The sequence below is a fragment of the Misgurnus anguillicaudatus genome, chromosome 7, assembly GCF_027580225.2.
Source record: "Misgurnus anguillicaudatus chromosome 7, ASM2758022v2, whole genome shotgun sequence".
NCBI classification, from domain to species: domain Eukaryota; kingdom Metazoa; phylum Chordata; class Actinopteri; order Cypriniformes; family Cobitidae; genus Misgurnus; species Misgurnus anguillicaudatus.
The window spans coordinates 3,397,968-3,422,779 of record NC_073343.2 but is presented as its reverse complement, the minus strand read 5'-3'; the positions used below and the strand labels follow the sequence as shown (position 1 = coordinate 3,422,779).

Sequence of the window (24,812 nt, the reverse complement as noted above, 5' to 3'; positions counted from 1 at the left end):
CTGCGCTCCGACACACACGCGCGCACACACACACACGGTGTCCTCTCTTCCTAGTCTGTTTGCTTTGTTTCACCTGTACCATTCTCTCTCTCACTCTCTCTCTCTTTCTCACACACACACACACGCTCGCTTTCTCTCCCTCCTCCCTTCCTTCAGTGTCTCTCGTTCGCTCTCCCTCACTCACTCTCATTGCTTTGCAGAGCTGGTGAAAGTGCGTCAAGCCTCTGTCCAAATACAGACAGGCTAAGCAATACTAATCTCAGGAGGAAGAGAATCAGAAGAGAGCGTGTGTTTGAGTGTGCACGCGTGAGCGGCGTTTCAGCCCGAGCCTTTGTATTGCAACACCTTTGGAGCCCAGTGCCGGGAAAAAGGAATTTTTGTTCATTCCAGAGTTTATCCTTTTGAAAAACCCCTGAAAAAGTCTTTCTCTCCACCGGCTCTTTTGTGTGGGACGGACAGTGAATGATTGGCAGAGGGTCGGGTCATGACCCTCTTTTCCGCCGGGTAATTCAGGTCTTGTGAGCGACAGAGCCGTGCAGCGGCGTGTGTGACTGATGCAGCTGTGAGACACGAGAATCCCTTCGCAGGCGCTCCTCAACATCCGTTCCCTCACCAGCTGCAACGGGTCTCACCTCGCACTGAGCGCTCGTGGGTGCCGGAAGAGGAGGAGGTTGTGACTCCTAGCATGGGGTTTTCTCCATCATGAGAAAACTCTGTTCTCCGTGCCTAGTGTCTAAGAGCGAGTCGGGTGAGCGTCATGCGTCCCAGCAGAGCGGCGTCGTTGTTTCGTGGTGGTCAGGAGGGGCAGTCCCTCTTCCGGTTAAGTTGGACCCCCTGGATGTGGTCTCTGACCTTGGGATGTATCGTTGGTTCTGCGTGGACCTCCTCGCCTCCCAGGCGCGCCGCCAGCTTGGATAGTTCAGTGGTTGCCGCCGGACCCCCTGGGGCGGCAACCTCATATACCCACCCCGAATTACCTTTCCACAGTGGCCGACACCACAACTCACCTATTTCCATATACCGTACTCCGGCGTTCCTCAGAAGCGGCCATGGTGAGTTCCAACGTGGTAAAATGTTGACTCTGTGTGAGAGATGTTTGATGTCCAGCATTTGTTTGTTTAAAGGTCTGGCTCGCTCTCTTTTCTCCCACCCATCTCAATAGTTATTTGCGTTGGGGGAATAATCAAGATTTAGTTTGTTGAGTGATGCTTGTGTCTCCGTAGGGTTTATCAGGCATTGTGTGTTTGCGGTTTAATTAAAGCAGGGAGGATAGTACATCACTGGGGCTATAAGAAGTCGAGCTTTAGATTGGGTTTTGGAATAGGGGAGGATCTGATAAACGTTGAGCTGTTTTGTGGATACGGAGCGTGGAGTTCTCTCTCCCAAAGCACTCAGGCAATTAGACTATTAAATGCTAAACCTTGTCGAAGCTGTGCTTTGCCGTGATTGCTCATTTGCAATGTTATAGTGTCAACACACAATTTCAGGTGTTTTTCAAGTAATACCCAAGTAAAGAGCTGCAAGTACAAAAAGAAAAATTGAGAAAGTCTATCAATGTGATGAATGCCAGATGTTTTGCTGGATGAAAGCAAAACTTTGAGTACCTGTAGATGCACGTCTTTGCATCTTAAACAAACTTTACATTTCACTTTGCATGTTGTAATCAAATTGCTTGAATGAGTCAAATATTGTTTCCTTTGCATTATTGAAATGTCCAAATACAAATTCCAAAGAAAATTTGTACTTACCTTTGCGTTTGCTGTACATGGCAACTGGGGATAGCTGTCAAAACTTCACTTTAAAGCTTTTAGTTCATTAAAAAATAATTCATATATTGTTGCAAAATTATATATTTTTTTGCCTCACAGTGTTTAATCCTACAAATCATATTTATTTAGTTCGCAAGACGTGTTTTCCTTTTCCCCCTCATGCTTTATTTTTAGAGGGATATCTCACGTAAGCTGTGTGTGGGAATGTAGGAGCGCTTTATATCCCTCTGTCTAATTAAATCAATTGATACACGTTTTCATACTTCAGTCAGAGTTAATTTACATGAAGGACAACAAGAAATTACGAATTGATTTTGAGATCATCCTTGTAATTAGTTGTTATGTTGTTTTTGCCTGAAGTGATTGGCTAGACGTATTTATTATCGTAAAAATGTGTTGATATGCGATTTTGTTTTTGTTTTGTTTTTCATCACAGCTGAAAGAGTTGAAAGCCTTGAAAGCTTCTGGCAGTAATGCATTTTGACAGATCTATAGACCGTATATGCATTAAAATATATCCATAATATGTTTACTTGGTAATAACGCTGATGCAATTCAATATATCAGATTTGTGTGTGGGAAGTATATGTATAATATTTATTTATTTATTGTTGATTCATTTTATTCTATATCCATTAACAATCCACTTCCTCCACTGATTTCTTAGTAAAACTGGCGTAGTTCAGTCCATGTGAAAATCCCGGTCGAGCGTTGTGCAGGAACTCTCAGTAAAGGCCCCTGGGGCACGATACCATGTTAGATATAGATGAAAAGAGCTCTCGCCCGTCTCTCCTACCCTCTGTTTACACGTGTAAGCAGAATCCCTGGATTAAGTCTCTACATCATTAGCCGCAGTTATTTATTTATTTGTTTTCGCATTCTGCACGTAGATCTTTGTGCGAATTTCTTTGAGAGTCGCATAACCTGCAGTGTTTTCGGCGGTGAGATTACTATTTGCTTGGACATGTTGCCTGCAGTCTAGTGGTCTGAGCTGTCTTGCTGTTGTGAGGAGTTACATACTGGACAGAGGAACTGTGCGCAGTAATGACATAAGGGAAAAGATGCTTTCAGGTGAAGACTCTTAGAGAAAGCGCTGCTAAGCCAGCACACTATCCCCCTAAAGCCCCACAACGATGAGATGAGAGTATGACAGGCAGAACAAAGTGGATTTACCCCCACTTGTTTACCATGATAGTGTGTGGATGGTTGAACGTGCCTGAAATGGGGCCCAAACATACTTGTGAATCTTAGAAACTATTGCATAAACGAATATTTACGGAAGCCAATTCCATTCCTAGGATTAAGTTGGGATTTGTTTAATAGTGTAAAGGAATTACAGGCTCAAAGTTGTGGATTATGTGATTGCACCATTTTCATACATTTTTACATTTTGATTCATGCTACTATTACTGAGGCATTTTAACCCACTGTATGTACCGCCAGGGGTTTTAGCAGTTTCCTGTCGTAGCTATGTAATGACTACTGAACTGTAAAAAATTAAGCATGATGTTAAAACCATAGATATGTATATAAAGGCTAGATGGCTCGTCCGCGCTGCTGGCCAATTGAGTGCAACGTCCGCATTTTGGCGGCCATCTTACGACAGGGCGCTCGCTCACTCGTAGCATTGAGTTTTAATGATGCAGGTACTTTTAAATGACCATAACTTGCTTAATTTTTTACCGATTTTCAAACGGTTTGGTTTGTTCTAAACGTCAAAGATGTACCTATGACACTGCATACCTATACTAAAAATAAAAAATAAATTCATGAAACATGTTAAAGCATCCAGAATTATAGCCACGTTAATAACGTTTGTAAAAACCCAAACCGTTTGATAATCGGTAGAAAATTGAGCAAGTTATGGTCATTTAAAAGTACCTGCACCATTAAACTCAATGCTACGAGTGAGCGAGCGCCCTGTCGTAAGATGGCCGCCAGGTGATGCCGTTAGGGACTCCGCCTTGAGCCATCTAGCCTTTATATACATATCTATGGTTAAAACAATGTGATAAGTTGACATAACTAATAACAAATTGTTTAACTTAATTTATTAAGCTAAAGTAACTAAAGTAATTTGATATGTTTCACAGCACGCTACAGTATGTAAGACAGGTAAAAATGTCAAGTTCACTGTATTATTCTGATATTTGTTTCTTTGGATCTTCATATGCACAGTACTTTTCAAAGACAATTTATTCAGGCACAAGCAACTATAAGAAATGCAGTATTTTATGATGCAGGAATTCAGACAACCACTTTCACACCGGTTTATCTCAACTCTGATGGCAAACGGGTTTGAAAGCGCCCTTAAATCTTACTACACTAACTTCGATACTTATTTATTTGTAATTAGATTAGTTAAACTTGGGCTGGTTTCCCAGTAAGGGTTTAGGTTAAGCCAGGACTAGGCCTTAGTTATATTAGGACATTTGTGATCCGTTTTGGGAAAAACCCCTGGATGTCGAAACATTTTCAGAAAAATAAAAAATATACGTTTTTTTTTCAAAATTGAGTTTTATTTGAATGTTATTCTATAACAACTTGTCTATCAACTCTAGGATAATATCTATGCAAAATTCACTTGTTTACCAAGGTGAAAAAGTAGTACACTTCCATAGTGTACTTAAAGTGCTTTATTTTCGCACACTATTTGTGTACTTAATATACTAAAAATCCATCTTTAGTACTTCTTAAGATGTTCTTAAAATCATCTAAGTGTACTTCACTGTGCTATTTTGAGACACCATAAATATGAACTAAAATGTGCTAAAAATGTATTTGAAGGATGTATTTGGATACCACTTGTAGTAAACTTGAACCCATCTTTGTATGAAGGTTGAGTTCAGGTTTAATACAGGTGTTAACTAGATACATTTTTTAATACAGAGATAGTATGTTTAAAATGCATTTTAGTTCATATTCATGGTGTCTCAAAATAGCACAGTGAAGTACACTTAGAAGAACATCTTAAGAAGTACTAAAGATGGATTTTTAGTATATTAAGTACAAAATTAGTGTGCGAAAATAAAGCACTTTAAGTACACTATGTGTACTACTTTTTCACCTGGGTAGTTCAGATTAAAGCGATTTAAAGTGAAAAGACCCGGACCGCGGAGGTGCAACACAAGCCATGTTTCCATCACCATGATTTTATGCGCATTCTGAAGTATCGCTTAAAAGATGAGTGATGAAAATGATAAATTTAAATAAACATCTTAACATACAAGGGGTAATTAAAAGTTCAGAGACTATGCCCATGATAAACAACTTAAAACTTTATTAAAAGTAACAGTAAAATACAAGAAAGGTGAATAGATGTGGTTCAGATAATATAATAACATAAACATTTTTAAATCTGTGTTTCTCAAACTTTTTCTTAAAAAATACTATAATTGGTTACACCTAAAAAGAGATTTTTTTCAACTTAAATTTTTCACTTTATAAGTTAATAAAGCTTAAATATTTTGTGTGCTACCAATTGAAGTAATAAAAAGTAACTTTAAACTTTTCACCTAAAGTAAGTGTTACCAGTTTAGTATTTTTTTTTTAAAATAGATTCTACTTTCAATTTTTACAGTATATCGCCTGTCCACATTAAAGTTTTTGTTTCGCTTCAATTAACATTTCGACATCAATTCATTCTTGCAGGCTGTGGTTTTGCATGACATTTTCTTCAATCTGAGGTTGTTTTAAGTTAGGCTTATATTTAAATGTGTCGTTTTGAGTAAATGGTCAATAAGTAAAACTTCCTCCAGTTTGTCATGCCCCACTTGTAATGTTCCTATTCCCCACCAGTGGGGCCCGCCCCACACTTTGAGAAACACTGGTTTAAATGAATAGTCTACCCTTTTGCCATATTAAACTATGTTATTAACTCAACTTAGACTAATTAATACATATCTATCTTTTTTCAATGCATGCACTGTACAGCGCGTCGTGAAAGTGTTAGCATTTAGCCTAGACCCATTCATTCCTATGGTACCAAACAGGGAAGCCACCAAACACTTCCGTGTTTTCCCTATTTAAAGACTGTTACATGAGGAGTTATACCAGTAAGTATGGTGCCACAAAATAAAACTGTTTTTGGTACCATAGGAATGAATGGGGCTGTGCTGAATGCTGGCGCATTCACGGCGCCCTGTGCAGTGCACGCATTGAAGAGGGTGGGTATGTATTGATTCGTCTAGGTTGAGGTGATAACGTGGTTTAATATGGCGAATGGGTGGACTATTCCTTTAAATTTTTGTAAGTATTGTGTTCCTTGGGGTCAAAGTGACCATTTTGTATCTTAAACAACACAGTAAAAAGTGACTTTTATTTGTAGTACTTGATTGTTGTGCTTTTATTTATCTCATTTAAAGGAGACATTTCACAAGACTATAAGACTTTTTTATTGAAATTGAAACTCAATTGTGCCGTCAATTATGTTTCTCTCTGTTTCTCTCTGCACTAAACGACAGTGCTGTGGTTGAATAGTGCAAGTTAAGGGGTGGTATTATTATAATAAGATCCCCTTGTGACATCACAAGGGGAGCCACATTTCAATGACCTATTTTTCACATGCTTGCAGAGAATGGTTTAACAAAACTAAATTATTGGGTTTTTCTTTTTCATATTTTCAAGGTTTGTAGAAGCACTGGGGACCCAATTATAGCACTTAAACATGAAAATGTCAGGTAGACATAACTTTTCTTTTAGACATGCTATAAAAGAAACTAATTTAGAAAGTGCTTGAACCCAGCTTTTATACAGCATTAAAACCTAAAATATGTAAAAATGGGTTTTCCCTGCCGATGGTGTAGTGGGCAGCGCTTCAACATGTGGTGCTTTCGCATTTTCGGCGACCCGAGTTCGATTCTCGGCTCGTGGTCATTGGCCGATCCCATACCCCTCTCTCCTCCCTTTCCTGTCCTTTCCTAAACTCACTGTTAATTAAAAAAAGGAAAAAAATATAACTTTAAAATGGGTTTTCCCAGACTGCATCACATATGTATACTTTACTAAGTTATTCAATTAAGAATAAAGGGATACATTATTTGTAGCACTATATTTACAAGGCATGTACAGTGTTTGTGAATGTTCACTTGTGTATGTGCGCAGGAGTATGAATTAACCCACAGACCCTTTTTTTAGTAAGACACCAACAACAACAAATCGTATGTTACTTTGACAGCTGTTCAGCTCAATGTCCTTTGATGTCTTGAAACACATTGTTAGCGGCTAAAATTTAAATTAATTAAAATCCATTCGCTCTCACACAGACTAATTTAACTTCGCTCCTTTTATCATGCTTGACAGCAACGTTAAATCGTAATTGCAATAATTGTGGGTCATTATAACCCTGATAAAAGAGGACGTTTAACACACTTATTGTCAATACCTGAGAATTCCAGCGCGTTTATCACTCTTCCGTGTAAAAGAGGCCATTTTAAACCCATTCTTACCTTGAATTATCTCCATTTATCACTTCCAGCACTCTCATAATTCACACACTACGTTTTGATTAAATGTCCAGCGTTTCACTTCAATGGCAGAAGCTGATGAACGCTTCCCAACGGAACTGATTTTCATACGAAGAATACAATTTCACCAAAGTTCTGCCATACAGATACGCAGCTCGGCACATACGGCACGGACCAGCACGTAACCAATGCGGTCACAGACCGATCCGCTAGCCGTTGTAGCAGTTTTCTGTGTCGTGATAGTATGCGAGGACTCTCACCGTTGGGTTAATCCTGTTAAGGCAAGCAGATCAGGTTGTGTCGGAAGAATGAGGTGCAGGTTTGGCAGTGTATTCTGAGGCAGATGCTCCATGTATAAACCCAGAGTCTACCGTGGAGGGGGGCTGCGCTACACTCCGAGTGCGTCTCTTTACCAACTCAAATGTGGATCAAAGGAAAGTTTAGACCTGTATCCTCAGGATAGGGATTAATGGAAACAGCAAGCGTGGGGAGTAGTGTATTATAACAGGATTTACGAGGCCTGTGACGACGAGACTGTATGTTGGAGAGAGGGGGATCATTTAAGTGTGCGAATGAGAGAGAGAGGGAGAATTGGAAGGAGGAATAGGGGAGAGAACTAGATTTGGAATCTGGTTATGAGAGCTGCCATGATATTCACATGAAAATTTCTCTGTGTGTCTGCCAAAATCCAATGCATTCACTGGAGCCGGCATGCATTTTTAATAGATGGGCTTAAATAGTGGATGTGCATTATTCAAATTTGGGCTCAATTTGTTAATGCCATCTATCGTATAATACATAGCATATTGGGTGAGACACATTTGGTTATTGTATTTTTATGTTAAAATAATTTTTTATACAATTTAAAAATGCTGGTTGGTTTTTATTTCTAGATTAATTGTAATCCGGCAATTGGGTTTGTCCATATTTGACCCAAGCATAGGTTGAAACTACCAAGTATTTTAAAGTGTATGCAACTTTAATCTGTAAAATTAAAAAGTTGCTCTGTTTTTAAAGGTTTAAAGGGGTACTTCACTTTTTTTGAAAATAGGCTCATTTTCCAGCTCCCCTAGAGTTAAACCATTTGATTTTAAAAATTTTGGAATCCATTCAGCCGATCTCCGCGTCTGGCGGTATCACTTTTAGCATAGCTTAGCATAATCCATTGAATCTGATTAGACCATTAGCATCGCGCCAGAAAAACCAATAAAAATAAGAGTTTCAATATTTTTCCTATTTAAAACTTGACTCTTCTGTAGTGACATCATGTTCTAAGACCAACGGAAAATAAAAAGTTGTGATTTTCTAGGCATACATGGCTAGGAACTGTACTCTCATTCTAGGGTAATAATCAAGGACTTTGCTGCCGTAACATGCCTGCAGGAGGCGCAATGATATTACACAGTGCCCGAAAATAGTCCCCTGCTATTGAAAGTTACCAAGGGGACTACTTTCAGGCACTGCGTAATATCTAAAAACTCTTTGGTTATTTTTGAGCGCAATGCTAATGGTCTAATTAGATTCAATGAATTATGCTAAGCTATGCTAAAAGTGGTACTGCCAGACCCGGAGATCAGCTGAATGGATTCCAAAATCGTAAAAATTAATTGTTTAACTCTAGTGGAGCTGGAAAATGACCTATTTGAAAAAAAGTGGAGTTTCCCTTTAAGAGCAGCAGGGTACATAGTAACATGGGCTCACCTGTTTGGCCAAATAATGGATGTGCGTTCGAAACAAATGGGAAACCAATCATTATTGATGCCCGATATTACACGTTATTGAATACTCTAAAGACATAATGTCCTACCAAATAAACAAAAAGTAATAACCTAATGTAGAGTGAAGTAAAACTGTGTGAGCATTTACAGTAGCACATTCACTTGCATATTGAGTTCATCTGCTAAAGTACATATGCAAAAATGTCAACGCATGAAACAACGCATGTCTGTTTTAAATTTATAGTTGGGCGATCAGTCAGTCAAAGCTCTTATTTCCCACCTGTACTCTGCTCAGCGGATCAGTGGCTCGGTTCATTCAGCACAAATTGGATGAATTTAATTTGACATACTGTGGTAAACCAGAACATGACTAAATCTTGAAAGAAAAAAGGTTGCATTGGTCATAAGTGCTGTTTTACATGAAAAAAAACATCAGCCAGGTAGAACAAAATGATCTTTGGGATGCCTATAGAGCTCAATGCTTTTTTCAGAGTTTTCCCACTGTCAGGATTTTTAAAATCAAGTTGTTATTCAGGAGATGTCATTGTATAGGGTTTTGCGCATACCTACTCATATAGCTTGATTTGAGGCATCCCACATCCATACCTGAGAAAATAGACACAAAAGCATTAACTCTGTTTACCCCAATGAGAAGAATTCTTAATCAGAGCAATGAAAAAGCCCCTCAGTGAGAGATAACATTCAACAATGGATGTTACTCGGTGTCCACACAAAAGCTCTCATTTTCCAACCCCTGCTAGGGAATTTGCTCTGGAAGATTAATCCCATTATGAATGAACGCGTTCCTTCCTGGAGATCTCACGGAAGAAATAAACTATTAAATAAAAGCTGTTGGTTTTATGAACATTTCTAATGCGGATGCCCGAGTATAAATGGAAAGATTAAAAATGCCTAGTGAATTTTATTGTATAGAATAACACAGATTTATGGATTGTTTTTAAGTTCTACATTACATATTAGCACAGTTTGAAAACTCCCAACAATCCAGAGACTCAAAAAATGTTTGAACTTCCTCTTCCTGTGAGGAGTACACAGAAACCATTTTAAAGTGCTGTCCAATAAGATAAATACCCTGCGTCAGTATCTGTGAGCTGGGTACCGTGGAGGCCACGCTCGTCATGCATAGTTTTATGTTGCTTTGGTGTTTTTCACAGCGGTTAGGACAGCTGAAAAAAAATACAAATGCACCTGGAAAGATGCAGACAGTGTTGGCGAGAGAGCAAGACTGTCTTGATTGTAATTACGACCACACAATCAACATTAAACAGCCCTCCGCTGCAATCGCGCACTGTGTTGTTACACACCCCTGCATCTAATTCAAGGCTGTACAACATCAAATTAATTCTTGTAGCATAAAACAAACAAATTCAACCATACCGAAAGTCACTTCCTGGCCTCCGAGGGTCTTGAGCACAATTTGCACATCGCCTTACAAGGCACCTCAAGTTTGGCCAGTGATGCTTGGGGGTAAGGTGGGATATCAGGGGGATTTCCCGAAAGTCACAGGATATGGCAGGTGTCTACACGTTATTAGTAACTATTCATGTCAGTGCTAATTATGAGCCGACACGCTCAATGTCGTAATGAGCCCTTCGAGCCACTGAGAAATGTTAATGCTACCGGTAGCAGCCAAGGCTAGTCTCGCGCTGACACAGCAGTTCCCTATTAACACAGGCACTAGGCATTGACTCATGCTGCGATGTAAGCCCCCAATTGTACTTTGACAAAGACAGACATCTTGAGTTACTTCTTGTGCAGGCTCTTGTTAATAACTCGGTCCTGAGGAAAAGTGCTGACGCTTTATTAAAGCTCAATTTTTTACATAGTTAAAGAGATGATGTACCTGGGGATGTTAATGATGGCAATGCTACTTCATGATAACATATTATGAAAATATTTAGTTCTAAATGTGTCTTGAACTAAATCAGGGGTTCTCAGCTATATAACTATTGTCCACTAAAATTAAAAAATTTATTGCACCTTTCTAATTTTCAGAATAATGTGAGAAAGTGTCATAAAGTGTTTATCCTACCCTTTAAAAAAATAAATTAAGCACTACAGTTATCAAACAGTTATTCTTTTTGCCTAGTTAACAAATGGATTAAATTTGTTTACATTTAATTAGAAATTATGCAAAACCACATCTGGTTTAGGGCAAATAAAATTTGTTGTTGTTGTCAATGCGGTAATTTATTTAAAAACTCACTCTTTTTGGGATAACACAGGATAATAGTTTCGCTTTCTCAAAGTTAAAGTTAAAAAGACGACACATTGCAAAAACCCTTATTCTAAAAATGTACAGATGAACACATCCTAGACATTATTTCAGTAAAGGAGCATCAGTATCCTTTATTGTTTTTTTTATTTTAGCTGGGTATTTACCAGGATTTCCCCTCTTACTGAACAAATATACATTTGCATTATATAGTTATCTGTTATGGACTATTCATATTATGCATTGCAATACATTATACACTCACCTAAAGGATTATTAGGAACACCTGTTCAAATTCTCATTAATGCAAAAATCTAATCAACCAATCACATGGCAGTTGCTTCAGTGCATTTAGGGTTGTGGTCCTGGTCAAGAAAATCTCCTGAACTCCAAACTGAATGTCAAAATGGGAAAGAAAGGTGATTTAAGCAATTTTGCGCGTTGCATGGTTGTTGGTGCCAGACGGGCCAGTCTGAGTATTTCACAATCTGTTCAGTTACTGGGATTTTCATGCACAACCATTTCTAGGGTTTACAAAGAATGGGATGCAAAGGGAAAAAACATCCAGTATGCGGCAGTCCTGTGGGCAAAAATGCCTTGTTGATGCTAGAGGTCAGAGTAGAATGGGCCGACTGATTCAAGCTGATAGAAGAGCAACTTTGACTGAAATAACCACTCGTTACAACCGAGGTATGCAGCAAAGCATTTGTGAAGCCACAACACGCACAACCTTGAGGCGAATGGGCTACAACAGCAGAAGACCCTACCAGGTTCCACTCATATACACTACAAATAGGAAAAAGAGGCTACGATTTGCACAAGCTCACCAAAATTGGACAGTTGAAGACTGGAAAAATGTTGCCTGGTCTGATGAGTCTCGATTTCTGTTGAGACATTCAGATGGTAGAGTCAGAATTGGCCATAAACAGAATGAGAACATGGATCCATCATGCCTTGTTACCACTGTGCATGTTTTTTGGCACACTTTAGGCCCTTTAGTGCCAATTGGGCATCGTTTAAATGCCACGGCCTACCTGAGCATTGTTTCTGACCATGTCCATCCATTTATGACCACCATGTACCCATCCTCTGATGGCTACTTCCAGCAGAATAATGCAGCATGTCACAAAGCTCGAATAATTTCATATTGGTTTCTTGAACATGACAATGAGTTCACTGTACTAAAATGGCCCCCACATTCACCAGATCTCAACCCAATAGAGCATCTTTGGGATGTGGTGGAACAGGAGCTTCGTGCCCTGGATGTGCTTCCCACAAATCTCCATCAACTGCAAGATGCTATCCTATCAATATGGGCCAACATTTCTAAAGAATGCTTTCAGCACCTTGTTGAATCAATGCCACGTAGAATTAAGGCAATTCTTAAAGTGAAAGGGGGTTAAACACAGTATTAGTATGGTGTTCCTAATAATCCTTTAATCCTAAATCAGCTGCAACTTGAAGTTAAACAGACAAACTACTAAGCAGAATAATTAAATTGTTGGAGAATGTTTTAATAAATATGCCTCATGTTTTCATGATTTAAAAACTAAAATAAAGTGTATAAAGGACTTACAAGATATACAGACAGTTTACTTTAGGTACTTTAATACCGCCAGTTTTGTTTGCTGTTTGACTTTAAATACAAACTTTTCAACTTGAATATTTTGATAGTCAGCTCCCTACGCAATGTTGTCGTGCACACACATTCAATGTGTCTAAACAGTCAGCAGCGCTCAAGATTGATCTGCTGACCTGAAATGATACACAAAACAAATCCAAGTTTATTTATACAATGCATAACAATCATTTCAAAATACCTGCAACGTGTGCTGCACTGTCTTTGTATGCCGGTTTCGCCAAGCAGGAAACAACGGACGTGATAGCCGCTTTCAGTGTCACTTAAAGTCAGTCAGCTGCAGAGTTTTGATTGTTGTTCATCATATAGGCTAGGCTTCTTCGACTTCGAGTCTGCTTATCAATCCAACTCGTGCTACTTTGATGTCATCCGCCTGCGGTTCTTGTAGCGCCGGATAAACTCAAACTCACCTTATAACTTTGTCTATTGCTGTCAGTAGTGATTGGTGGACTAGCGCACATGTATTTAGCTGTTATGGAGGTCCCCTCTCCAACCCTGAGGCCCTAGGAATTTGCTTACTCTGCCTATAGGTAGTGCCGGCCCCGACACAGTGATGTACTGATAACACGCTTGTGACTTTTATTGTAGTACTTTCATTAAAAATGTACTACAAAAGCCATATAGACTCCAAATTTTAGTTAGATTTTAATTAGTCTCTTACACAAAATATACTGTGCACTAAATGCCAGGTTGTTCTAAAGGCATGCCACGAAACTTTATGGCCACTAGGGGGCGATATACGCATATTTTTCACGTCTAGCGCCCCTAGGGGCCACAAGCGCCGCAGCACTGTCGCAAAGAAAAAGACGACAACTCTTTAGGTCACAAAGCCTATGATATGCCTTCCAGCATGTCATATGAATATAATTTCAACACCATAAAACCCCATAGCTCACATTTACAAGCCAGTTGTAACGGTGGTCACTTGGTTAAAGTTTATATAAAACAAAATTGCCTTATAGGGGAATCAAACCTGAGTCGCCCGTGTCGTAGATCCATGACACTACCACGGCGCCAGAGAGTCACTTGATAGAAGTCACTCTTTACACTCCCCAAGTAGCTTCCACCTAAATTCACGTAAAAAAAGTGTTCGGCCTCAAGGCAGGACTTATATATGCAAGCAATACTTACTAGTCAAAAGCATGTTGGCCAAGTCAGCATCGATCAGGAACCCCTCCTCCTCCTAAACTTCAGGGCAGCGAGCAAACGAATGTTGTAGTTCGTTTTGTGCTCAGGTAACCACTTGAAACCCCAAGTTTAAAAGTAAGAGTAAAAGCGATACAGACCCCGTCAGGCTATGGTAGACATGTCATTCAACCTATGTTAAGTCGATGTACCATCACAAGGGTCTTGAAAATATAATATGAAGGTTGAAAAAAACTACAAAGTGTCACTTTAACCCATGGTTGGGTGAAATAGTCTCATATCCATATTTGACCCAACCATGAGTTGAAACAGATCAGTATTTTGGGATGTAACAGCCCAGCATTTTGGGGTGAAACTGCCCAGCATTTAATTTCTGTGCGTTCACACCATACGCAACATTGAGTAAAGAGCGTATTTTATAATTTACCAGATTGTACGCACCTTTAGAGTGTATATAGCATTATTAACCATCGTTTACTTTCTTATGGCACTTTACCATTGCATAGTACGGCCTGGTACGGCTTGGTTTGCTTTTCTGTGTAGTTTAGCTTCACACTTTGTAGCTGTGTGTCCCTCGTCTCTTTCGAAAGAGGCGTTTCTATATCTGGTTGTCATAAACAAATAAGTAACGTCCTCTCCAGTAACTGACGAGAGACGGATGACATGAACTAGCCCTGCTTCGTTCTCATTGGTAGTCGCTCCCGAATGTCGCTCATAATTTGCATAAAGTTAAACATTTCTCAACTTTGTCGCGCGACTGGACACATCCATCCAGCCGTCAACGGTAATTGTCGCTCATGTCGCCGAATGCTGCCGAGCTTCCATTTATCTCTTATAATGTTAATGTACCTTTATTGTTACTGTAGCGTCGCCTCTACTGACGTTACATCAACGCGATACAAATCCTCAACACGGGAGCAATGGAGCATATAATAATAATAATAATACCTTACATTTATATAGCGCTTTTCTCAGTACTCAAAGCGCTTTACATATGAACGGGGGAATCTCCTCAACCACCAGCATCCACCTGGATGATGCGACGGCAGCCATATTGCGCCAGACCGCTCACCACACACCAGCTTATTAGTGGAGAGGAGATCGAGTGATATAGCCAATTACTATGAGGGATGATTAGTAGGCCAATGGGCAAGTTTGGCCAGGATGCCGGGGCACACCCCTACTCTTTTCAAAGGACATCCTGGGATTTTTAATGACCACAGAGAGTCAGGACCTCGGTTTAACGTCTCATCCGAAGGACGGTGCTTTTTTGACAGTATAGTGTCCCCATCACTTTACTGGGGTGTTAGGACCCACACAGACCACAGGGTGAGCACCCCCTGCTGGTCTCACTAACACCACTACCAGCAGCAACCTGGTTTTCCCAGGTGGTCTCCCATCCAAGTACTGACCAGGCTCAGCCCTGCTTAGCTTCAGTGGGCAAGCTGTCTTGGGCTACAGGGGTGATATGGCATATAGATCTTTTTCACTGCTACATAGGAGTTTGGGAACTTGTACAAGCAGAGATGACAACATCTTTTAGTTTCATCAGTGTTGCATGAGGCTAAGCTAGTTTTGCATTTAGCAATGTGCATTTAGCCTGTGATGATTCTCTCTGACCAATCAGTGATCTGTAATGTTACACGTCACGTTTTAGTATCAGTACGGCTTGCTTGGAGCCTTAACCGAGGTGGTACTTTAGTATAGTAAAGCTTTTATGTTGTTTCACAGAAAAAACAATGATGTTTGAAATGGTTTTAAGTGAATAGTGCTAGATTTTTCACTTTTTGGTGCACGTTTCTTTAATGGGTTCATTTCAAAATTACTTCAAAGTCTGAAATTCATCACTTGCAAAAACCAGCTCCATCTCCAGTTTCCATTCCTGGCTTTCTTTGTCTTTATAGCCTCTTCTTCTCTGTCGCAGACACATCCCCAGCTGCTCCACTTCTGTAGGTTATTGCTAGCTTTGTAACAGAAATCCAATAAATCTATCGCCGTTCTATTTTCAGAGCTGCTAATGTTCATCGTAGCCGGCATACGGTTAGCATCCTCACCCTCCAGACTCCTGTGTGGTTAGATGTCTCATTTTCACTCTTTCTTTCTATTGGAATATCAAAAGACTGCATTAAAAGGCAGAGAAAATATATAAAAGGATACATGAATAATAGATTGTGGATTTTCGTTGTACATTGAAGGTCAATCTCCGAGTAAAATGAAACTATTGAAATATAGCATCAAAAATGTATCGAAATGCATGCATGATCAAGTGAAATGAATTTATATGGAACACTACAAGCACTTATCTATCAGGGCTCACCTTGACAGCGCACATAATGACCAACAGCACATCGTAGCCAGCCAAGAGAGACCTATGATTACAATCTAAGAAACTGCAGGGCTTCATAATCACATGTCCATCAAGCCGGTTCCACCGCACACAGACTAGACGCTACACTGCTACTCTAATTCGGGTTTGAAAATTAATAGGCACAGGTGCCAAAGCGTTGCTCCGGAATTGGCCTTCTTTTTCACTTTCTCCTTTAGTGCGTATCGGTCGAACATGATAGTTAAAGAAACGTCGGTGTGCGCCTACGCTCTGTAGCTATCAGCGGAAATAAATAAATAAAATCTTAATGCGAGGTTGCGCCTTCGAAATGATTGGACTCTCGGTTTTCAGCGTGCACAGATTAAATAGACAGCTAATGAGACCTTTGTCTGGTTTGAAGTCCATTTAGGGAAGTGCAGTCTTACCACAAATATTTCAGCACTGAGGCGTGTGCTGCGGACATTGATGCGTCTAAGATCACAGAATGCAGTGATGCATTAAAACGAGTTATGTGCTGATTGCCTGTATGCACAGGGCAAATTAATAGCCAGCCAATAGCATGTCTCGTCTCCACCACATAATGTAGTACTTCATGTCTGCTTTGGGGAGACGCTCAGACGCTCATAATGGTGTCTCATCTCATGCACATTGTCAGATGAGCGAGCTTCATTCACCACAGCTTTTATTTTTTTTTCAATTAGTTATAGCATAATACACCATAGTAACCTTTTCAAAAAGTAAAGAATATCTGCTCACAATTCATGTAAATCATTCATTTTACTGTAGCTCTGGGGGAAACAGACGTTTTTGGTACTTACCTTTCTCAGTCTATTAAAACATTTTTTAACGATTGACAAAAAACTCTTGGGAAATGTTCTCCAAAACTTTTAACTCATGAGCACCGCAGTCCATGGATCACATTAGTGTTGTATGTGAAAGGCAGACAGAGAAGAAATTCAACGTTACACTGAGTCTCCTAAGGCAGTGACTTCTTCAGTTGGTTCAGAGGCAAGCTGACAATCCCAGCATGCTTCAGCCCACTCGGCTGTCTGCTGCATCACTTCCTCCATTTAGCCAGGAGCCATTCTCCTCCTAAACATGGACTGCTACTGCTCAAAGCCTAGAAAATGCCTTTCCTCCTTCAGGTCTCGTCACAAGACAACAAAAGAAGTCAGTGTCACACTTTTGTGCTGCGTACGTGGAGGGTGAACACTACGAATGGTCTCTTTCTCCTCGCTTTTTTATCAAAAAGTGAACTGAGCATTGATCTTCACCATTTAATCTGCATGTACATTATGATGTTTAAAGGATCAGGTAATTGAATTTTAACAGCTTCATTAAGGTCCGTATTTGGAATTTTTCAAACCGTGATCTTTTATACTTTTTCGCAAACTTATTACTGAAAAACACGATTTGCGATTTCTTATGAATTTGTATGATGTGTTGTACAAAAACACATTATCCATAGAAAAGCAGGAATTAAATCACCAGTCTCATGACAATTTGTATGCATTTTACAAAGTGGCTAATTCGCATTGCTTCATACGACTACATTTGGAGTTGGACACTCGTTGTAGTTAAGGGCCGTTCACATTATAATGTTAATTATTATGTTAACTTAGGGGTGTGCGATATGACGATATTTGATCTTAAACAATTCAAATGTCTCCACGGTCCACTTTTTCAGAAACTTTATATCGTGATTCATGCCAACATCAAGTACGCGACAAAGGGCGCGCTACATAAACAGAGGTGGAAAGTAACGAATTACATTTACTCACGTTATTGTAATTGAGTAGTTTTTTTTGTACTTTTACTTTTTTGAGTAGTTTTTAAAATCTGTACTTTTACTTAAGTATGTTTTGTTTAAAGTATTGTACTTCGCAACATTTTAAATCATATCCGTTACTGAGTAAAAAAATATTTAAAAAAGCAAGGTGATAAAGACGCGCAATGGATGATTGATGGGTGGGGGAACTTGCAAAATGAACCATGGAGACGGATGAGACAGGCGCGCTCTAATGCAGACCCGCCTCAGTTCAAATCTTATGAAAGAAACCCCTGGTCATATTTAAGCGACCACTTTCCACTGACGTGAAGCGAGTGTTTCATGCCTATGAAAGGTAGGATTCATGCTCTTCAGTACGAAATGGCCGTTTTTACCGCTCATTTGCACGATGCGTTTCTAATACCATGTGCATTATTTTCCGAGGTCTAGCAGCTTCGCGTCAAGTCAAACACAACTTAAGAACGTCCTCGAGAATGCGCAGGTCATTAGACATTGCAGAGAGAGAGAGAGAGAGAGAGAGAGAGAGAATAAAGGTCTGACATCAGGTACCCAGGTCAGGGAAGTTAGAAGACAATAAACGTGTCAAAAGTATGACATGGCACTCGTCTCATTATATGCTCATTTAAACTATATATATTTTAATAAAATAATGTATGTTACCAGCAATACATCAATTACAACCTTACTATAGTGATTGTTGTACAAGCTGCTGACCACCTTCAAAAGTGCATAACTCACATGTAAAAATCATTAAACAATTACATAAATGTTTCTTAGTTTAAAAAGGCTTTTTATTTTATTAACTTTTTGTTATTGCACTTTAATTGTAAAGATGTTCCTACAATTAAAAACAACTAGTTTGAGATTTATAGTCCCTTGTCGTTTTTGGATTATAGGTAACTAGAATCCTCCACCTCTCCCCGCTGTAAAAAAAGTAACTTTTAAAAAATACTTACTTTTTACTTTTACTTGAGTAGATTTTTAGACAAGTAACTTTACTTTTACTTAAGTAAATTATTATTAAAGTAACTTTACTTTTACTTGAGTACAATATTTTATTACTCTTTCCACCTCTGTACATGAAGGAGAGGTAAGGGCCGTGTATACTCATAGATATGTATACTAAATGTTGCCTTGGGGTTCTAAGCATGCGTCAAAACCCCACCATGTTGGAACAGGGGTATTGTCATAGGAAGTAGCTGGGTAACACTGCTATCTCCGCTGAATTCATGGACGATGCAGGACTTATGTTCTGCGTATGGAGTTAGGCCTACTAGCACTATGCGTTATAGAAAAGGTAGATTTTCATAATATCAAAACATTAAAAAAAAATTGGACTCAATGCTAAATACATGTCTGACTGTTGAAACGAAACAAAAAAAAAAACTAGAAAATCGCATTCATGACGATTTATGGTAATTTTATTTCCGTTGCACCATTGCCTACAATGACGCTGATGCAGGGCTCCCCTGTTTCAAGATGGCGGCTGTATTTGACGCATTCGTTCAGAACTGCTGTAGCCAAGGCGACTTCTAATGTACATATCTATGTGGTATACTGATCGCGGCTACACACGGATGGCCGTGTTCCGACACATACGCAATACAAATGATTTCTTATTCAAATTATTACTCTACCAGACTGTCAGGGCATCACTGATTTGCAACATTAACAGTACATTAAAAATGGAGGATAAGTGAAGAAAAGTAGACGATCCACCATTGCAAACAAAGTTTAGAACAAACATCAAGAAAACAAAGAACAGGAATCAAACATTATGGTGACGGAAATGCTCCACAGCTTTCTGTTCTTGGAAGAATTGAAATCATTTACCTTCAATGGCATTAACTAATATTGCATATTTCCTTGAAAAAAAAAACGCTTGTAATTGGTCACATGTCATTAAATGTATAATTATGCTGTTCTTGTTGCATTTACACAGCATCTATAACCAGATGATGTCCTCAACACACGTAACTAAACAGTGAATCTAATATGTTACTGTATCTTTTGGCATTGTAAATGTAGAATTTAAAAGCATTACGTAGTCAATTTCATAGCAACCTCATCAGCGCTGGATACCTGAGGTAATTTTATATTAGGGACCTAAGCAATGAGCTTCTCTACAGTGTCATGTATCACTTCAAATGCATGTAGACTTGAAGTTTAAATAGATTTGATTGGCTTTCAATGATTTATCGTTCATCAGTTGAAAAAATAATTCAAAGGGATTCCAACGATGTTGTTTATTGTATCTTTGTTGCTATACTTGTGGTGTGAACTCCATTATACTTTTTTAATATGAAACTATTTTTAAAACTGGCCCTTTAGGGGGCAAGGAACGGCCCTTTAGAGGCAGGGTTTCATTGTTGTCTTTTTCTAATAATCATACGTTTTTGTACGATGGCACTGGCACAGGGGTGAAAGCAAATGGTACTTAATCAAACAAATGAGATTTACATTTGTAGCCACATTGTAAAAACATAAATAATAATTGTTTTAATTACTCGAGTGTTTAAAATTTCTTTGCTAACTTTCTTTTCAAATTGTATGTGGCTGAAAGAATGTAATCATCACTTTTCTCTCAAAACATTGTGAATGTTAGGAAATAGATTGTGGCACCTAATTGCATGCAAATGTTGGGTGCCTGCCTACTTGTGCACAGCTGAGCTCAAGTCAGCAGCAAAATAGTGCAGGTCATTATTTCCCAGCCACCAGCACTTCTTCCAGATGCATGTCAGCACTGACAGAAGGGGGAATGGGATTTGTTGCAGTCGTCTGTGCTCTATGTCAGTTCGAGCAGCTCATGATGAATATCAAAACAAATGACATCATCAAACTCCTCATTTAGACGTCTTAAGAGAACTCTTTGCTAACTCAAGAAACTTTGCTGTTTAATATACAGTGGCAAGAAAAAATTTGTGAACCTTTTGGAATTTCATGGTTTTCCAAATAGATTTGTCATAAAATGTGATCTGATCTTCATCGAAGTCAAGGGTATTGACAAACAAAATGTGTATAAAAATAATTACAAAAAATCTGATCTTTCACACTCATTTAACATTCAAAATGGCAGTGGAAAAAGTAAGTGAACCCTAATGCTGCATTCAGACCAGTCGTGGTAAAGGCATCAAGCGCGAGTGATTTCAATGTTAAAGCTCACGTAACACACGCTGTTTCTGCATTTCTGATGTTAATCTGGAGTAGTATGACATCCTTTATATCTCTGAAGAGTCTTTAGGTTAATCAGATTTATAAAAGAAAAATTAGCTTTACCGAATCTTTCCGATAACGTACGAAAAAATGAAGAAGGAGGAGTTATAACGCGGGAGGAGCGAGTATGAGTCATGCAACACTATACAACACTTATAACTTATGATTCACTACATGTTCGTGTCATTTATATAATATGCACGCACCTATTTCCAACATAAGACAGAAGTCTGTCTTACCACGTGCAACTCGTCATGACCCGGTTGGGAAAATCCAGCGCATCAAACACACGCAAAACTCCGCTGCTACCCCGGATAATAAACTATATCCATTGTTTTCATAAGGCTGGATTTCTTCTCATGCAAAAACACACTTCATCTTTCGTGCCATTGTTGAGTTTTGAAATTAAACAAAGCTGAGTGGCGTGATAAGATGTTTGCAAGCTCTAGCGTCTCCCGCTGATTGACGGGTGGGCGGGGTTTTCCAGGGGAAGTGCCCAAATAGAGAAGTGATACGTATAGAAAACCCCTGAAACGTCAGTTGGACCTGTAATCGGAAAAAACTTTCCTAACCTGTACGAACCCTGGCGAAGTGCATTCGGCACAGAAATACTCTGTAACACGCCTAACTGCTTTTTTGACACTTTGCCTACGTTTAGCATGAGGAAACAACTCTATAACTGTGTTAATAAGTCAGAATGCTTGAAATACCATTGAACTCCCCCTTTAAGTCAATTTAAAGATGCGTTGTTGCGCATCTGGAGGTCTCACGGCACGAATGAGGCGTTCAGTGTGGCGCGGTAGAAACGATTCAGCCTCATTCGCGTGTCTAGTTCGTGCAAATGGTGTGAATTAAGCATTGCTGCGGCAAACGCGCAAGTTGATAAATGTGAATTTTGGGGGAAAAATCGCATTAACCAATCAGGAGCTTGCACCAGTAGTGACGTGATTACAGGAAGCAAGCGGAGTCGCAGAAGCCTATGGAAGGCCCTCCCATAACGCGAATTTCCGCGTGAATGTCTCGATGCCTAGATTTTCACGCACGGCTTTCATGCGCGAATGAAGCGAGTAAACTCATGTTCAAGTGGCAAACTAGGCAAGGTACACACGCATTTGACGCTTCAAACGCGGCTGGTGTGAACCCACGGTAAGAATTAATAACTGGTTGACCCCCCAATCAGGCGCTTCCTTAAGCTGTGGATCAGACCTGCACATCGTTAAAGGCCTCAGAGGTCATATTCTTTGGATGTCTCATTTGTTAGGCCGTCTTCAAGTCAATCCATAGCATCTCTATTAGGTTGAGGTCTGGGCTCTGAAAAAGGCGGATTTGTTTTTTGAAGCCATTCTGTTGTGGACTTGCTTCTGTGTTTCGGGTCGTTGTCCTGTTGCATCACCCACCTGCTACACAGTTTCAGCTGAGGTACAGACATTTTCACATGATCCTGAAGAATTGTCTGATATACTTGATAATTCATCTTCCCCTTAATGATTGCAAGCAGGCCCAAATCATGATGTTTCCTCCACCATACTTTACATTTGAGATAATATTTTCATGATGATATGCCGTGTCCTTTCTACACCAGGTGTAGCGCTGTGTCTTTTTTCCAAATAGTTTATCTTAGTTTCATCAGTCCACAAAACATTTAGCCAATACTGCTGTGGAGTGTGCTTTTCCAATATTCAGGCAGGCAGCAATGGGTTTTTTAATAAGCAATGGCTTTCTTAGTGGTGTCCTGCCATGGATACCCTGCGTGTTCAGTGTTTTATGTATTGTAGACTCATGAACAGAGATTTTAGCAAGTTCCAATGATGCCTTCAAATCTTTGGCTGTCATTTCGGGTTGTTTCTTTACCTCATTGATGAGTCTTTCTTGTGCTCTTGGTGTCATTTTGACTGGTCGCCCACTTCTTGGTAGAGTAGCAACAGTCCCAAAACGTCTCCATTTGTAAATTGTTTGCCTAGCTGTAGACTGGTGAATTTATAAAGTCTCTGAAATAACTTTGTAACCCTTTCCAGCTTCATGTAAAGCAACAATTCTTGATCATAGCTTCTCTGAAAGATCTTTTTGGCGAGGCATGGCTCACATAAGCGTGTTGTTCTTCACTTTTTTGACAAGTTTATTTAGAAAACTGTGAAATTCCAGAGGATTCACATATACTTTTTGTGTGCGACTGTATGTGTGTGCAAAATTTTTGTTTGTGTAAAATAAAAAGGCAGCTAGGGAGTTTTACTGTTTCTTTGAAGGTGTGAAATGTTAATGGAAACTTCTGTCATTATGGGATGGTAATGGCTTTTTTTCTCTCACTTAAACAGGATTCCTTATTGCGAGCTCTACTGGTTTTCTCTTCATATTGAAATCGCGACTTCGCTTAATGGATGTATTCACATGCGTAAGTGCGTTGCGACTTCTGTGAGGGAATGTCTCTTCCATTTCCATAAATTACATGCAGAAGTCTGAGTATGGATGTAATTTCGCCTGACAGACAGCCACTCATGAGTTCCTCCAGTGCTGTGAAAGAGCAGAGCGACTTTAAATTGATTTTTCTTGTTTGTCTTACATTGAGAAGACTAACAGTAAGCCACAGCCTCTGAGTTAGATTTATGAGAAAAGATGGCGCAATTTTATTCAAACATACAGTTTGAAACAAAACAGATGCTAATGTTTCTTGACAGAAGTATGAACATGCTAATAATCCACTACATACTTGATTTACTAGTGATGGAATGATAAAATGATAGAAAGAGATTGGAAGAGATTACTGAATGTCGTCTTTCACCAAAGCTGTCATTTGTTCGGTTTGTTACGCAGTGAAACGACTTCTTAATCTATAACTGTCTGGTTTCATTTCATCAAGGAAAGTACAGAATTCGCCCCTAATTCAATTTAGACTAACATTGAAGACTCAATTATACTGGAGTTTTCTTTAAACGTGTATTCGCCCTGCAATAAAATCACTATTGAGTGGGGATCCTGGGTTTGTCCAACTACCTATGCAGTCTTGAATGTCTGACATCCCATATATCCGTCGAGTGGTGATGGTGGCGCGCGGCAAGCGAACTGGTCTCTGGTCTAAAGGAGTCTAGGGGGATACCTGCGAAAGGTCATCTGAATCGAGTGTAGATCAGGATTGCAACACACCTCAGTCTGAGCCAATCAGAAAAGGGTGCGACACAGAAATAAAGAGCAGACTATGTAAGCGGGCGAGTCGGAAGGAATAAAGGTCCTTGGGTATTCTGGGTAAATGTTACGCATTTACAGAGGTCTGAAGAAGTGAGTCGATGCAGTATTATGAGTCTATGTAAGGGTTCTTACAGGATTATCAGATTTATGATCAATTACAATGACACAGACGTACAGTCTTATAAAACGATATCATGTAGGGCTGCCCAATGATTAGTCACAACTATTCGTTTGCAAAATAAAAGTTTGTGTTTACATAATTATTATATACAGTACATCAACACATATTGTGTATATATCTAAATACAAACACAAAAATATATTTATTTAT

At 39.3% G+C, this 24,812-nt stretch overlaps 1 protein-coding gene across 38 annotated transcripts in view; it reads left to right on the top strand.

Annotated features, from left to right (window-relative positions):
- Positions 1 to 24,812, top strand: part of nrxn3a (neurexin 3a) — a 411,002-nt gene that overhangs the window by 248,401 nt on the left and 137,789 nt on the right. For 2 of the 38 annotated variants that reach the window (XM_073869287.1, XM_073869286.1), the window contains exon 1: positions 187 to 1,052. The exons of the other annotated variants lie outside the window; for them this stretch is intronic. In XM_073869287.1, the coding sequence (XP_073725388.1) occupies positions 758 to 1,052 (295 nt within the window). In that variant the 5' untranslated portion in view covers positions 187 to 757. Of the gene's footprint in view, positions 1 to 186; positions 1,053 to 24,812 lie in introns of those variants that run through there. 38 annotated transcript variants of the gene reach the window in all.